General features: G+C 37.4%; 1 protein-coding gene across 6 annotated transcripts in view; it reads left to right on the top strand.

The window, feature by feature from the left end:
* The window catches only part of MTMR3 (myotubularin related protein 3), a 212,476-nt gene that overhangs the window by 154,891 nt on the left and 42,297 nt on the right, over positions 1-15,288 (top strand). For all 6 annotated transcript variants that reach the window (XM_037817081.1, XM_037817085.1, XM_037817086.1 and 3 more), the window contains 2 exons: positions 151-233; positions 2,276-2,442. In XM_037817081.1, coding sequence (XP_037673009.1) covers positions 151-233; positions 2,276-2,442 — 250 coding nt within the window. The remainder of the gene's footprint in view (positions 1-150; positions 234-2,275; positions 2,443-15,288) is intronic.

Raw genomic sequence — 15,288 nt, forward strand, 5'->3', positions numbered from 1 at the left:
ACTTGGGTACCATTGATTCAGATAAAAATTTGCAGTTTTGTTTGCTTCTTTCCCCTGTCGAGCTTTCCAGTCAATCTTGTTGGACACAGTGAAGAATGGCAGGGTCAATACCTTTTTGACTTAAAGGGATTTCATCTTTTTAAATTGCAGGTTCCATTACAGCTTATAGAAAGTGTTGAATGCCGAGATATATTTCAGCTTCATTTGACTTGCAAAGACTGCAAAGTTATCAGGTATGTGGTGTGTTTGTGCTGCTATTTAGTGTGGAAGATATTTTTTAAAGGATGGATACATGGTTTGGTAATTTGCAAAACGGTTTCTGAGTGTTGGCCTTGTTAGGAATGTTTCCTGAATAGTTAGTGACTGAAGTATTTCATCTTTAGAATATTTTACTATGTCGAAAGGCATTTTTTACTATTTATTTGGAAGTATATTAAAATTTGCAAAAATAAAAATAGTGCAAAGAACACCAGTATAGAGCTTACTTTGATTCATCTATTGTTAACATTTTACTCCATTTACTTTATGATTTGCGAGGGCCTTTTGTGTGTGTCTGTGTATTTGTGTCTGTGTATGTGGGTATGTGAGATTCTTTTTCTGAATGATTTGAAGGTAAGTTGCATCATTATGGCTCTTCATTCCTAAACACTTCAGTGTGCATTCCTTTAAGAATAGGGGTATTTTCTTACTTTAATCACAGTATTGTTATCAACTTCACAGTTTTACATTGATAATAATCCTATCCAAACTACTGTCCGTGTTCTAATTTTGTCAGTTGACCTAATAATTTCCTTTGTAGCATCCCTGCCCTCTGTTCAGTACAGGATCCCAATCTAGGCCAGATATTGTATTTAGTTGCCATGACTCTTTAGTGTCCTTTATTCTGGAACATGTTTCACAGCCTTTCTTTGTCTTTTATGACATTGTTGAATACTACATCTCCCCTCCCCCTGCTTTTGTTTTAATAGAATATTTCTCATCGTATGTTTGTCTGATGTTCCCTCATGATTGAGGTTATGCATTCTCACCTGGAATACTATAGATGTGATGTGTCTGTTTCAGGGTATTATATTTGGAGTCAAACAGTATCCATCTATCCCTCTTTGGTAATATTAATGTTGATCACTCTTGTCAAGTTGTCACCCAGTTTCTTATAATTTTAATATTTTTCTCCCTTGCCAACTAATAAGTAGTCCATGAGAAACCCTTTAAGACAATGCAAATACCTTGCTTCTCATCAAAGTTTCTCCCTATATTTAACATCCATTGGAAATTTTTATTTTATCTAATCTTTACTATCATTATTGCAAAATGATAGCTGATTTTTTTTTTTTTTTTTAAATTTAGTAGCTTTAGGAGTTCTAAATTTCCTAAGCATTTTACTTTAATCCCTTGACCTGTTCTGAAGTGCCAGTAAACATGATATGCTGGCATATGGGTAGCCAAATTGACAGGAGGGAGATGTTTAAGTGACTTCCTTGGTTTTAAGGTAAATATTTAAGTTGCTTTGCAGCCATTGAGATTTGACTTGCTTTTATATTACTTACTACAATTTGCAGTTAAAAAAACCTTTCCTATTTGTTACTCAATTTTTAATACTTTATGCATTTGAAAAAGCAGAGTATTTAAACAAATCCCCAACAGATCAGTTTGTACTGGTTATTTTAACTCCCTAATTGTACATACTGAAAATTGGAATTGTAACAGAATTTCTTTTTTCTCAGGATGGTCACAGCTGAAAGGTTCGATGTAATATACCTTATTTTGGTTCTAAAGTTGCTGATTTGTTCTAATTGGTAAATAGGCAAATTTTGAAATTAATTTCCTAATTGGCCTGTGTTGTATTTTTTTAGTTCACTCTAGTATGTAATAACAAGAGACTTTTCTACATATATTTCTTGAGAAGTACAACCAATAAAGCTTTGATGGAAGCAAGAGAATGTGAAATACCATTCATGAAAGAAAATAACTGACATTTTATTTATTATTATTAATCAGTCTCAGAAGAGCTTACATTAGTCTAAAAAAATGTTTTCCACATGTCCTGCTTTCTTTTCTTTTCTTTTTTTTTTCCCTTGATATTTCACACTGTTTAAAATTTGTTGGACCTGTTTTTATTATAAAGAATAGTGAATACATAGTGACCACCTCTGATGCTTTCTTGACTGTAGTTGCCATTTCATTATGAGTATGCACTCTTGAAATGGTTTGTTCATTGAAGGTTCACTGTCATTTGTTTTCTGACTGACATTCATACTTGTTTGGCTTTATAAAGGTGTCAGTTCTCAACTTTTGAACAGTGTCAAGAGTGGCTTAAGAGGCTGAACAATGCTATTCGACCACCTTCGAAAATAGAAGATCTCTTCTCATTTGCATACCACGCATGGTGCATGGAGGTCTATGCCAGTGAAAAAGAGCAACATGGAGACCTGTGCAGACCAGGTAGGCCTTTGTAAAATGTGTAAGTGCCTGGGGACTTTATTGACTATAGCTTGATATACCTTTAACATGAAATAGGATACATAAGCATTCATGTTCAATCAACGAATATTTTACTGAACACTTAGCATGTGGCCATCGTTGTTTTAAGCTCAACAGAATATGTTTCTTGCCCTCCAGGATAAGTGAAGAACACTAGATTTGGCATCACCATCTGTTGGGCCTAAAAACAACTATAATACAGTTTGGTATGTTTTATGGAAGGGTGTGTATTATGGAAGGGAGCCATGAGTTTTATCTACACATTGAGAAGACTTCACTTTAGAAGTGACTTTTGGGTGGGCTTTAAGGGGGAATAGGAGTTCATTCATTAGAAAACGGGGAAAAGAACTTCAGACAGAGCAAATAGCATGAAGACAGGTATGAGGGTGTAGGCCACAGAATATTAGAGTAGAAAGTGGCCTTCTGTTATCTTAGAATTTTCAAGTTGTGGATTACCCACTGTCACTCTTCATCCTGTAGATGAAGAAACAGAGGCCTAGAGAGGCCTGGTGCCTTCCCGAAGCAGAGACAAATAGAAAAGACAAATGAGTTCAGGCTTCTTCATTCCTCGTATGGCCTTTGTCCCACTCACTAGCTTTTTCCCTCAGAAATGGCTTTGACTGAGTTCATGTTATTTCTCTGCATGCAATTGTCTGTAAACTTTATGCTGCCATAAATAGAATTTTGCTAGTCCAATGATTCTTTAAAAAAAAAACAACAAAAAACAAAACAAAACTTGTTATTGAAATAATTTAAAACCTATAGGAAAGTTGCAAAAATAATATAAAACCAGTACAGGGATATAACTTCAGTATATCCCCTACCCAGATACCCAGATTTTACCATCTTTTAACATTTTTGTTGTATTATTTTTTTTTCCCTCTCTCTCTCTAAACATTTGAGAGTAGATTGCATGCATCATGCTCCTTTAATGCTTAATACTTCCAGGTGTAATTCCTAAGAACAAGGATAGTCACTTACATAACCACATTAAGTATAGTTACCAAGTTCAAGAAACTTATTGATATAAAGCCTACAGGCTGTATTCCAGTTTTTCAGTTGTCCTGATAATGTCGTTTTGGGCATTTTCTTCTCCATTATTAGATTATTAGTTTCAGATTATTAAATCATGTATTGCTTTGTCATTGTCTCTTTAGTCTCTCCATGTTTTTTAAATTGTGGCAACAAATATACAATTCAGCCAACACTGACACTTTGAGGTATCAGACTGGGAGCAAAGTCTTGAATTCCTAAGTAGTGAAAAGTTGTGAGCTTCCTTCCAATGAGGTTCACTTTGAAGTCTAAATTTAAAAATACCAAATTTTTAATCCTGCATCTTCCGTCTTTTTTTTTTTTTTTTTTTTTTTTTGACACAAGCCTTTCCTAGGTCAATGTAAACATCTGAGGCTATGCATGCATCACTTTGTTCCCTTGCCCACCATCACAGACTGAAACTTTTGGTTTAATTAAAATATACAAACGTAAGCATTATCTTATTTTTAAAGATACTTCGATGCATGCTTTTGTTTGATCCTTATGATCTCATCAAGCAGGCAGGATAGGCTAGTGTCTCTCTTTCGGGAACCAATGATTTGGAGGCTCAGAGGTAAAACCTGTTGCCAAGTCCCACTGATATTAAGTGACAGAGCTAAGACTTAACACCAGTTCTGTTTTTGAGAGCTGACTGTGTGGGACGCTGTAGATACACTCTAAAAACAGAGGTACCTGCCCTCATTGAGCCTTAGGAAAATCTGAGCTTCTCTTGAGCCTGTCCAGTGGGCCATTGGAGTCCAGACTCATCCATAAGAGATCATACTAACCTTAGATTTTACAAGAATGTGCTTAAACGCTCACATCCCTCCCTTCACCATTGCATCTTTAAAATTTTTTTCCTCTTTATTGAGATACCATTGCATTTTATATTTTATTTTTTGTTTATGGGTCTTTCAAAAGTTTTTTTTTTTTAGGAAAAAAATTACGGTGAAATGCAAGCAAATCTTAAAAACAATGAGTTGTTTTTAACCATTGCATCTTTTTCCTTTTCTTTTTTTTTTTATTAAATTCAGTTTTATTGAAATACATTCACACACCATACAATCATCCATGATATACAATCCACTGTCCACAGTATGATAACATAGTTATGCGTTCATCACCACAATCTATCTCTGAACATTTTCCTTACATCAGAAAGAACCAGAACAAAAATAAAAAATAAAAGTGAAAAAAAAAAACACCCAAATCATCCCCCCATCCCACCCCATTTGTCCTTTAGTTTTTATCCCCATTCCTCCACTCATCCATACACTAGATAAAGGGGGTGTGATCCACAAGGTCTTCACAATCACACTGTCACCCCTTGTAATCTACATTATTTTATAATTGTCTTCAGGAGTCCAGACTGCTGGGTTGGAGTTTGGTTGTTTCAGGTGTTTACTTCTAGCTATTCCAATACATTAAAGCCTAAGAGGTGTTATCTATATAGTGCATAAGAATGTCCACCAGAGTGACCTCTCGACTCCATTTGGAATCTCTCAGCCACTGAAACTATTTCGTCTCATTTCATTGCATCTTTTTCTTAATCATATTGTTCTTATTCTCAAATATATCATATATACATAGAAGTGATAACTTTCCAAGTGCAATTTAACGAGGAGTTAAAGAGAGTAAATTTCAAAGAATACTATAGGTCTTTAATCCATTTTGAGTTAATTTTTGTATAGGATGTGAGGTAGGGGTCCTTGTTCATTCTTTTTTGTTATGGCTATCCAGTTCTCCCAACCCCATTTGTTGAAGAGACTATTCTGTCCCAGTTCAGTGGATTTGGGGGCCTTATCAAAAATCAGTCAACTGTATATCTGGGGGTCTATTTCCGAACTCTCAATTCAATTCCATTGATCAGTATGTCTGTCTTTGTGCCAGCACCATGCTGTTTTGACCACTGTAGCTTTATAGTAGGCTTCAAAGTCTGGAAGTGTAAGTCCTACTACTTTGTTCTTCTTTTTTGGGATGTTTTTAGCAATTTCCCTTTCAAATAAATTTGATAACTAGCTTTTCCAAATCTGCAAAGTAGGTTGTTGGAATTTTGATTGGAATTGCGTTGAATCTGTAGATCAGTTTTGGTAGAATTGATATCTTAACAATGTTTAGTCTTCCTATCCATGAGCATGGAATATTTTTCCACCTATTTAGGTCTTTTTAATTTTTTTTAGTAAAATTTTATAATTTTCTATGTAGAGGTCTTTTACATCCTTGGCTAAGTTTATTCCTGGTTACTTGATTTTTTTTTTAGTTGCTATCATGAAGGGAATTTTTTTCTTGACTGCCTCTTCAGTTAGGTCATTCCTAGTGTATAGGAACATTAGTGACTTAAGTGCATTAATCTTACTTCCTGCCATTCTGCTGAATTTGTTTATCAGCTCAGGTAGCTTTGTGGTCCAGTTCTCAGGATTTTTCAAATATAAGATCATATCGTCTGCAAATAGTTTAACTTCTTCCTTTCCAATTTGGATACCTTTTATATCTTTGTTTTGGTGAATTGCTGTGACTAGAACTTCTAGCACAATGTTGAATGATAGATGTGATGATGGGCATCCTTGTCTTGTTCCTGATCTTAGGGGGAAGGCTTTCAGCTTCTCATTGTTGAGTACAATGTTGGCTGTGGGTTTTTCATAAATGCCCTTTATCATATTGAGGAAGGTTCCTTCAATTCCTACCTTTTGAAGTGTTTTTATCAAAAAGGGATGTTGACTTTTGTCAAGTGTTTTTTCAGCATCTATCGAGATCATCATTTGATTTTTCCCTTTTGATTTGTTAATGTGTTGAACTACATTAGTTGATTTTCTTATGTTGAACCATCCTTACATGAGTTAGGTAGTATTCCTTTTTCTTCAGTTTTGTGAAAGATTTTGAGCCGGATTGGTATCGATTCTTTTCAGCAAGTTTGGTAAAATTCCCCTGTGAAGCCATCTGGCCCTGGGTGATTTTTTTTTTTTTTTTGGCTTAGACCATAGCTGCGATGTTTAATTTGACAGATCAGGTGGTGGGCTCAGATGATTACATTTATGTCTGTACTTTTCCATGTCTGAAATATTTCATTAACAGAAAAACAGGGAGGGGGGGCTGCGGTTAAGTAGTTAGAGTTTGGGATTTATAAATGGCCTCAAATACCAGTGTGCTTCACTTTGCACAATGGAGAGGGCCTTAAAATGATGTGAAAATCGAAGCCCGGTTGCCCGCCCTGCTACATCTTCCTGCTGCCCATGCTCTAGCTTCATTCCTGATTGATTTTCCCCTGTAAGAGGTGCTGAATTCTTTGCTTTAAGTGTCAGGCTCTCTCTGTCGAGTAGTTAATGACCTATAAAGCACTTAAAACCTACTGGAGGAGATGCTGTTTGGAGGCACCCCATGGTGTATCCTCGCCTATTGTCGGTAATCACCTCTCATTTATTTGCTCTTATTGGTTTGGAATTTGCCATCAGGTTTCCCTAAAGCTGAGCCTACCGGGAATGGCCCAGTTCCATGCGGGCCCAGATGGGTGCGGGGTTTGGCACCCAGGGGTGGCGGCAGATGTGGCCTCTTTTCTCAAGAGCCCTTGAGTCCGGGTGCTCTGGGAGCCAAAGTGGGGCCCGCAGCTCTGTCCCTCGGCCACATGATCCCTGGCGACCTCATTTCTCCCATGGCTGTGGCCACCAAAGCCTCCCATTTTCTCCCCAGCCTCTGTCTGCAGTTCTGACTGCAGTTCTTATCCTGGGTGATTTTTGAAGACTGATTGGATCTCTTTGCTTATGATTGGTTTGCTGAGGTCTTCAATTTCTTCTTGGTTAGTCTAGGTTGTTCATGTGTTTCTAGGAAATTGTCCATTTCCTCTAAATTTTCTAACTTGTTGGCATACAGTTCATAATATCCTCTTACAATTTTTTTTATTTCTTCAGGATCCATGGTAATTATGCCCTTCTCATTTCAGATTCTGTTCATTTGGGTCTTCTCTCTTTTTTACTTTGTCAGTCTAGCTAACGGTCTGTCAATCTTGTTGGTCTTCTCAAAGAACCAACTTTTGGTTTTATTTATTCTCTCTATTGTTTTTTTTGTTCACCAGCTCATTTATTTCTGCTTTAATCTTTGTTATTTATTTTTGTCTACTTGCTTTAGGGTTAGTTTGCTAATCATTCTCTAGCCTCTTCAGTTGTTCTGTTAAATCTTTGGTTTTAGTTTTTTCTTGCTTTTGGATATATGCTATAAATTTCCCTCTCAGCACCACCTTCACTGCATTTCACAAGTTTGATACGTTGTGTTCTTGTTTTCATTCATCTCTAGATATATACCAGTTTCTACTGCAGTTTCTTCTTTGATCCACTGGTTGTTTAGAAGTGTGTTGTTTAACCTCCATATATTTGTGAAAGATCTGGTTCTTTGGTGATTATTTATCTCTAGTTGCATTCCATTTTGGTCAGAGAATATGCTTTGAATAATTTCAGTCTTTTTAAATTTATTAAGACTTGTTTTGTGTCCGAGCATATGATCTATCCTGGAGAACATTCCATGGGCACTAGAAAAAAATGTATATCCTAGTACTTTGGGATGTAATGCTCTATATGTCTGTTAAATCTAGTTCATTTATCATATTGTTTAGGTTCTCAGTTTCCTTATTGGTCCTCTGTCTAGTTGTTTTATCTATAGAAGAGAGTTGTATATTGAAGTCTCTCACTATTATTGTAGATGTGTCTGTTGCTTCCTTCAGTTTAGCCAATGTTTGTCTTATGTATTTTGGTGCTCCCTGACTGGGTACATAAACATTTATGATTGTTATTTCCTCTTGGTGAATTATCCTTTAATTAATATTTTGTGTCCTTCTTTGTCTCTTATGTCATCTTTGCATTTAAAATCTATTCTGTCCAATATATATTTTTTTTAATCTTCATTTTATTGAGATATATTCACATACCACGCAGTCATACAAAACAAATCGTACTTTCGATTGTTTACAGTACCATTACATAGTGGTACATTCATCACCCAGATCAATCCCTGGCACCTTCATTAGCACACACACAAAAATAACAAGAATAATAATTAGAGTGAAAAAGAGCAATTGAAGTAAAAAAGAACACTGGGTACTTTTGTCTGTTTGTTTCCTTCCCCTATTTTTCTACTCATCCATCCCTAAACTAGACAAAGTGGAGTGTGGTCCTTATGGCTTTCCCAATCCCATTGTCACCCCTCATAAGCTACATTTTTATACAACTGTCTTCGAGATTCATGGGTTCTGGGTTGTAGTTTGATAGTTTCAGGTATCCACCACCAGCTACCCCAATTCTTTAGAACCTAAAAAGGGTTGTCTAAAGTGTGCATAAGAGTGCCCACCAGAGTGACCTCTCGGCTCCTTTTGGAATATCTCTGCCACTGAAGCTTATTTCATTTCCTTTCACATCCCCCTTTTGGTCAAGAAGATGTTCTCCGTCCCACGATGCCAGGTCTACATTCCTCCCTGGGAGTCATATTCCACGTTGCCAGGGAGATTCACTCCCCTGGGTGTCTGATCCCACGTAGGGGGGAGGGCAGTGATTTCACCTTTCAAGTTGGCTTAGCTAGAGAGACAGGGCCACATCTGAGCAACAAAGAGGCATTCGGGAGGAGGCTCTTAGGCACAACCATAGGGAGGCCTAGCCTCTCCTTTGCAGCAACCGTCTTCCCAAGGGTAAAACCTGTGGTAGAGGGCTCAACCCATCAAACCACCAGTCCCGTATGTCTGTGGTCATGTTAGCAACCATGGAGGTGGGGTAGGCCAATACCCCTGCATTCTCCACAGGCTCCTCAAGGGGGCACTACATCTTTTTTTTTTCCTTGTTTTTCTTTTCTTTTTTTTTTTAACTTTCCCTTCTTTTTTAAATCAACTGTATGAAAAAAAAGTTAAAAAGAAGACAAACATACAATAAAAGAACATTTCAAAGAGACCATAACAAGGGAGTAAGAAAAAGACAACTAACCTAAGATAACTGCTTAACTTCCAACATGTTCCTACTTTACCCCAAGAAAGTTACATAATATAGTAACATTTCTGTGAACTTGTTCCTACTATATCCATCAGAAATTAACAGACCATAGTCATTCCTGGGCATCCCCAGAACGTTAAATAGCTTTTCTGTTCTTCTTGGATTATTGTTCCCCCTTCCTTAATTGCTCTCTATTGCTAGTTCCCCTACATTCTACATTATAAACCATTTGTTTTACATTTTTCAAAGTTCACATTAGTGGTAGCATATAATATTTCTCTTTTGGTGCCTGGCTTATTTCGCTCAGCATTATGTCTTCAAGGTTCATCCATGTTGTCATATGTTTCACGAGATCGTTCCTTCTTACTGCCGCGTAGTATTCCATCGTGTGTATATACCACATTTTATTTATCCACTCATCTGTTGAAGGACATTTGGGTTGTTTCCATCTCTTGGCAATTGTGAATAATGCTGCTATGAACATTGGCGTGCAGATATCTGTTCGTGTCACTGCTTTCCGATCTTCCGGGTATATACCGAGAAGTGCAATCGCTGGATCGAATGGTAACTCTATATCTAGTTTTCTAAGGAACTGCCAGACTGACTTCCAGAGTGGCTGAACCATTATACAGTCCCACCAACAATGAATAAGAGTTCCAATTTCTCCACATCCCCTCCAGCATTTGTAGTTTCCTGTTTGTTTAATGGCCGCCATTCTAATCGGTGTTAGATGGTATCTCATTGTGGTCTTAATTTGCATCTCTCTAATAGCTAGTGAAGCTGAACATTTTTTCATGTGTTTCTTGGCCATTTGTATTTCCTCTTCAGAGAACTGTCTTTTCATATCTTTTGCCCATTTTATAATTGGGCTGTCTGTACTATTGTCATTGAGTTGTAGGATTTCTTTGTATATGCAAGATATCAGTCTTTTGTCAGATACATGGTTTCCAAAAATTTTTTCCCATTGAGTTGGCTGCCTCTTTACCTTTTTGAGAAATTCCTTTGAGGTGCAGAAACTTCTAAGCTTGAGGAGTTCCCATTTATCTATTTTCTCTTTTGTTGCTTGTGCTTTGGGTGTAAAGTCTAGGAAGTGGCCGCCTAATACAAGGTCTTGAAGATGTTTTCCTACATTATCTTCTAGGAGTTTTATGGTACTTTCTTTTATATTGAGATCTTTGGTCCATTTTGAGTTAATTTTTGTGTAGGGGGTGAGGTAGGGGTCCTCTTTCATTCTTTTGGATATGGATATCCAACTCTCCCAGCCCCATTTGTTGAAAAGACCATTATGACTCAGTTCAGTGACTTTGGGGGGCCTTATCAAAGATCAGTCGGCCATAGATCTGAGGGTCTATCTCTGAATTCTCAATTCGATTCCATTGATCTATATGTCTATCTTTGTGCCAGTACCATGCTGTTTTGGCAACTGTGGCTTTATAATAAGCTTCAAAGTCAGGGAGTGTAAGTCCTCCCACTTCGTTTTTCTTTTTTAGAGTGTCTTTAGCAATTCGAGGCATCTTCCCTTTCCAAATAAATTTGATAACTAGCTTTTCCAAGTCTGCAAAGTAGGTTGTTGGAATTTTGATTGGGATTGCATTGAATCTGTAGATGTTTGGGTAGAATTGACATCTTAATGACATTTAGTCTTCCTATCCATGAACATGGAATATTTTTCCATCTTTTAAGGTCCCCTTCTATTTCTTTTAGTAGAGTTATGTAGTTTTCTTTGTATAGGTCTTTTACATCTTTGGTTAAGTTTATTCCTAGGTACTTGATTTTTTTAGTTGCTATTGAAAATGGTATCTTTTTCTTGAGTGTCTCTTCAGTTTGTTCATTTCTAGCATATAGAAACATTACTGACTTATGTGCATTAACCTTGTATCCCGCTACTTTGCTAAATTTGTTTATTAGCTCTAGTAGCTGTATCGTCGATTTCTCAGGGTTTTCTAGATATAAGATCATATCATCTGCAAACAATGACAGTTTTACTTCTTCTTTTCCAATTTGGATGCCTTTTATTTCTTTGTCTTGCCGGATTGCCCTGGCTAGCACTTCCAGCACAATGTTGAATAACAGTGGTGACAGCGGGCATCCTTGTCTTGTTCCTGATCTTAGAGGGAAGGCTTTCAGTCTCTCACCATTGAGTACTATGCTGGCTGTGGGTTTTTCATATATGCTCTTTATCATGTTGAGGAAGTTTCCTTCAATTCCTACCTTTTGAAGTGTTTTTATCAAAAAGGGATGTTGGATTTTGTCAAATGCTTTTTCAGCATCTATTGAGATGATCAATTGATTTTTCCCTTTTGACTTGTTAATGTGTTGTAATACATTGATTGATTTTCTTATGTTGAACCATCCTTGCATGCCTGGAATAAACCCCACTTGGTCATGGTGTATGATTTTTTTAATGTTTCTTTGGATTCGATTTGCAAGTATTTTGTTGAGGATTTTTGCATCTATATTCATTAGGGAGATTGGCCGGTAGTTTTCCTTTTTTGTAACATCTTTGCCTGGTTTTGGTATTAGATTGATGTTAGCTTCATAAAATGAGTTAGGTAGTGTTCCATTTTCTTCAATGTTTTGAAAGAGTTTGAGTAAGATTGGTGTCAGTTCTTTCTGGAAAGCTTGGTAGAATTCCCCTGTGAAGCCATCTGTCCCTGGGCATTTATTTGTGGGAAGATTTTTGATGACTGATTGGATCTCTTTGCTTGTGATGGGTTGGTTGAGGTCTTCTATTTCTTCTCTGGTCAGTCTAGGTTGTTCATATGTTTCCAGGAAATTGTCCATTTCCTCTACATTATCCAGTTTGTTGCCATACAGTTGTTCATAGTATCCTCTTATAATTTTTTTAATTTCTTCAGGATCTGCAGTTATGTCACCTTTTTCATTCATTATTTTGTTTATATGGGTCTTCTCTCTTTTTGATTTTGTCAGTCTAGCTAGGGGCTTGTCAATCTTGTTGATCTTCTCAAAGAACCAACTTTTGGTGATATTTATCCTCTCTATTGTTTTTTTGTTCTCTATGTCATTTATTTCTGCTCTAATCCTTGTTATTTCTTTTCTTGTACTTGGTTTAGGATTGGTTTGCTGTTCATTTTCTAGCTTCTTCAGTTGATCCATTAGTTCTTTGATTTTGGCTCTTTCTTCCTTTTTAATATATGCGTTTAGTGCTATAAGTTTCCCCCTCAGCACTGCTTTTGCTGCATCCCATAGGTTTTGGTATGTTGTGTTCTCATTTTCATTCGTCTCTATATATTTAGCAATTCCTCTTGCTATTTCTTCTTTAACCCACTGATTGTTTAGGAGTGTGTTGTTTAACCTCCAGGTATTTGTGAATTTTCTAAGTCTCTGATGGTTATTGACTTCTAATTGTATTCCATTGTGGTCAGAGAATGTGCTTTGAATAATTTCAATCTTTTTAAATTTATTGAGGCTTGTTTTATGTCCCAGCATATGATCTATTCTGGAGAAAGTTCCGTGAGCACTAGAAAAGTATGTGTATCCTGGTGATTTGGGATGTAATGTCCTGTATATGTCTGTTAAATCTAATTCATTTATCAGATTGTTTAGGTTTTCAATTTCCTTATTGGTCTTCTGTCTGGTTGATCTATCTGTAGGAGAGAGTGATGTGTTGAAGTCTCCCACAATTATTGTGGAAACATCAGTTGCTTCCTTTAGTTTTTCCAGTGTTTCTCTCATGTATTTTGTGGCACCTTGATTGGGTGCATAGACATTTACGATTGTTATTTCTTCTTGCTGAATTGCCCCTTTTATTAGTATGTAGTGGCCTTCTTTGTCTCTCAAAACATCCCTGCATTTGAAGTCTATTTTATCTGAGATTAATATTGCTATACCTGCTTTCTTTTGGCTGTAGCTTGCATGAAATATTTTTTTCCATCCTTTCACTTTCAGTTTCTTTGTGTCCCTGTGTCTAAGATGAGTCTCTTGTATGCAACATATTGATGGTTCATTTTTTTTGATCCATTCTGCGAATCTATATCTTTTAATTGGGGAGTTTAATCCATTTACATTCAATGTTATAACCGTGAAGGCATTTCTTGAATCAGCCATCTTATCCTTTGGTTTATGTTTGTCATATTTTTCCCCTCTGTCTATTAATATCCTTTATTGTACCCATACCGAATCTCTTTAGTACTGAACCTTTCTCCAAGTCTCTCTGTCCTTTCTTTGTTTCTCTGTCTGTAGGGCTCCCTTTAGTATCTCCAGTAGGGCAGGTCTCTTGTTAGCAAATTCTCTCAGCATTTGTTTGTCTGTGAAAAATTTAAGCTCTCCCTCAAATTTGAAGGAGAGCTTTGCTGGATAAAGTATTCTTGGCTGGAAATTTTTCTCACTCAGAATTTTAAATATATCGTGCCACTGCCTTCTCGCCTCCATGGTGGCTGCTGAGTAGTCACTACTTAGTCTTATGCTGTTTCCTTTGTATGTGTTGAATTGCTTTTCTCTTGCTGCTTTCAGAACTTGCTCCTTCTCTTCTGTGTTTGACAGTGTGATCAGTATATGTCTTGGAGTGGATTTATTTGGATTTATTCTATTTGGGGTTCGCTGAGCATTTATGATTTGTGTATTTATGTTGTTTAGAAGATTTGGGAAGTTTTCCCCAACAATTTCTTTGAATACTCTTCCTAGACCTTTACCCTTTTCTTCCCCTTCTGGGACACCAATGAGTCTTATATTTGGACGTTTCATATTATCTGTCATATCCCTGAGGTCCATTTCGATTTTTTCAATTTTTTTCCCCATTCTTTCTTTTATGCTTTCATTTTCCATTCTGTCCTCTTCGAGGTCACTGATTCGTTGTTCAACTTCCTCTAGTCTTGTACTATGAGTGTCCAGAATCTTTTTAATTTGGTCAACAGTTTCTTTAATTTCCATAAGATCATCCATTTTTTTATTTAGTCTTGCAATGTCTTCTTTATGGTCTTCTAGGGTCTTCTTGATTTCCTTTGTCTCCCGTACTATGGTCTCATTGTTCATCTTTAGTTCTTTGAGTAGCTGCTCTAGGTGCTGTGTCTCTTCTGGTATTTTGATTTGGGTGCTTGGGCTTGGGTTATCCATATCGTCTGGTTTTTTCATATGCTTTATAATTTTCTGTTGTTTTTGGCCTCGTGGCATTTACTGAACTTGATAGGGTTCTTTTAGGATTTGTAGACCAATTGAAGTCCTTATCTCTAATTTATCATATCTACAGCTTCGTGGAGTACACTTTCTCTAACTAATCAGCAGGTGGCGTCCACGAGCCACCTGTTCTCCACAAGCCAGTTCTCCCCTGCTTAGCCTTTTTGGTGAGTGGGGGAGTGAGTCTTGTGGGGCCCAATTGGTGTACCAAGCTTGCGTGTGTAGTTGGTGTTGCCTGCCCTGTATGTGGGGCGTGTTTCTGGGCAGTCGGGGAGGGGGGGTGGCCCTAACAATCAAATCTCCCTGATGATCCTAGAGTTTTAAAGCTGCTGCAATAGTCTAATGCTTCAGTTCAGTCCTGCCACAGTTTGTCTCTGCCACTGACCCACAAGTCTTTGGTATTGGCGTATGGCTCCTGAGACTTGCAAGTGGGCCCCTCTTCCAGGCTGTGCACCCCGGGTCCTCTGTTGAGGGATGACTGTGCTATGTCACAGGTGAGTGCCATCCCCCCAGGGCAGTTCTGGGCTGCTGGGCTGTGTAGGGAGGCTCCCAGTCTGCTCAAATGATGGCTGAATGGGGCTTTGTTAATTCACACTGCTCCACCTTCCCAGCTCTGGGACAATCAGCTGAGGTTGCAGGGAAGGCTAATGTCCACGCCCAGTTTTGTGGTGTGTGCCTGTTA

Source organism: Choloepus didactylus, chromosome 23, assembly GCF_015220235.1.
Source record: "Choloepus didactylus isolate mChoDid1 chromosome 23, mChoDid1.pri, whole genome shotgun sequence".
NCBI lineage: Eukaryota > Metazoa > Chordata > Mammalia > Pilosa > Megalonychidae > Choloepus > Choloepus didactylus.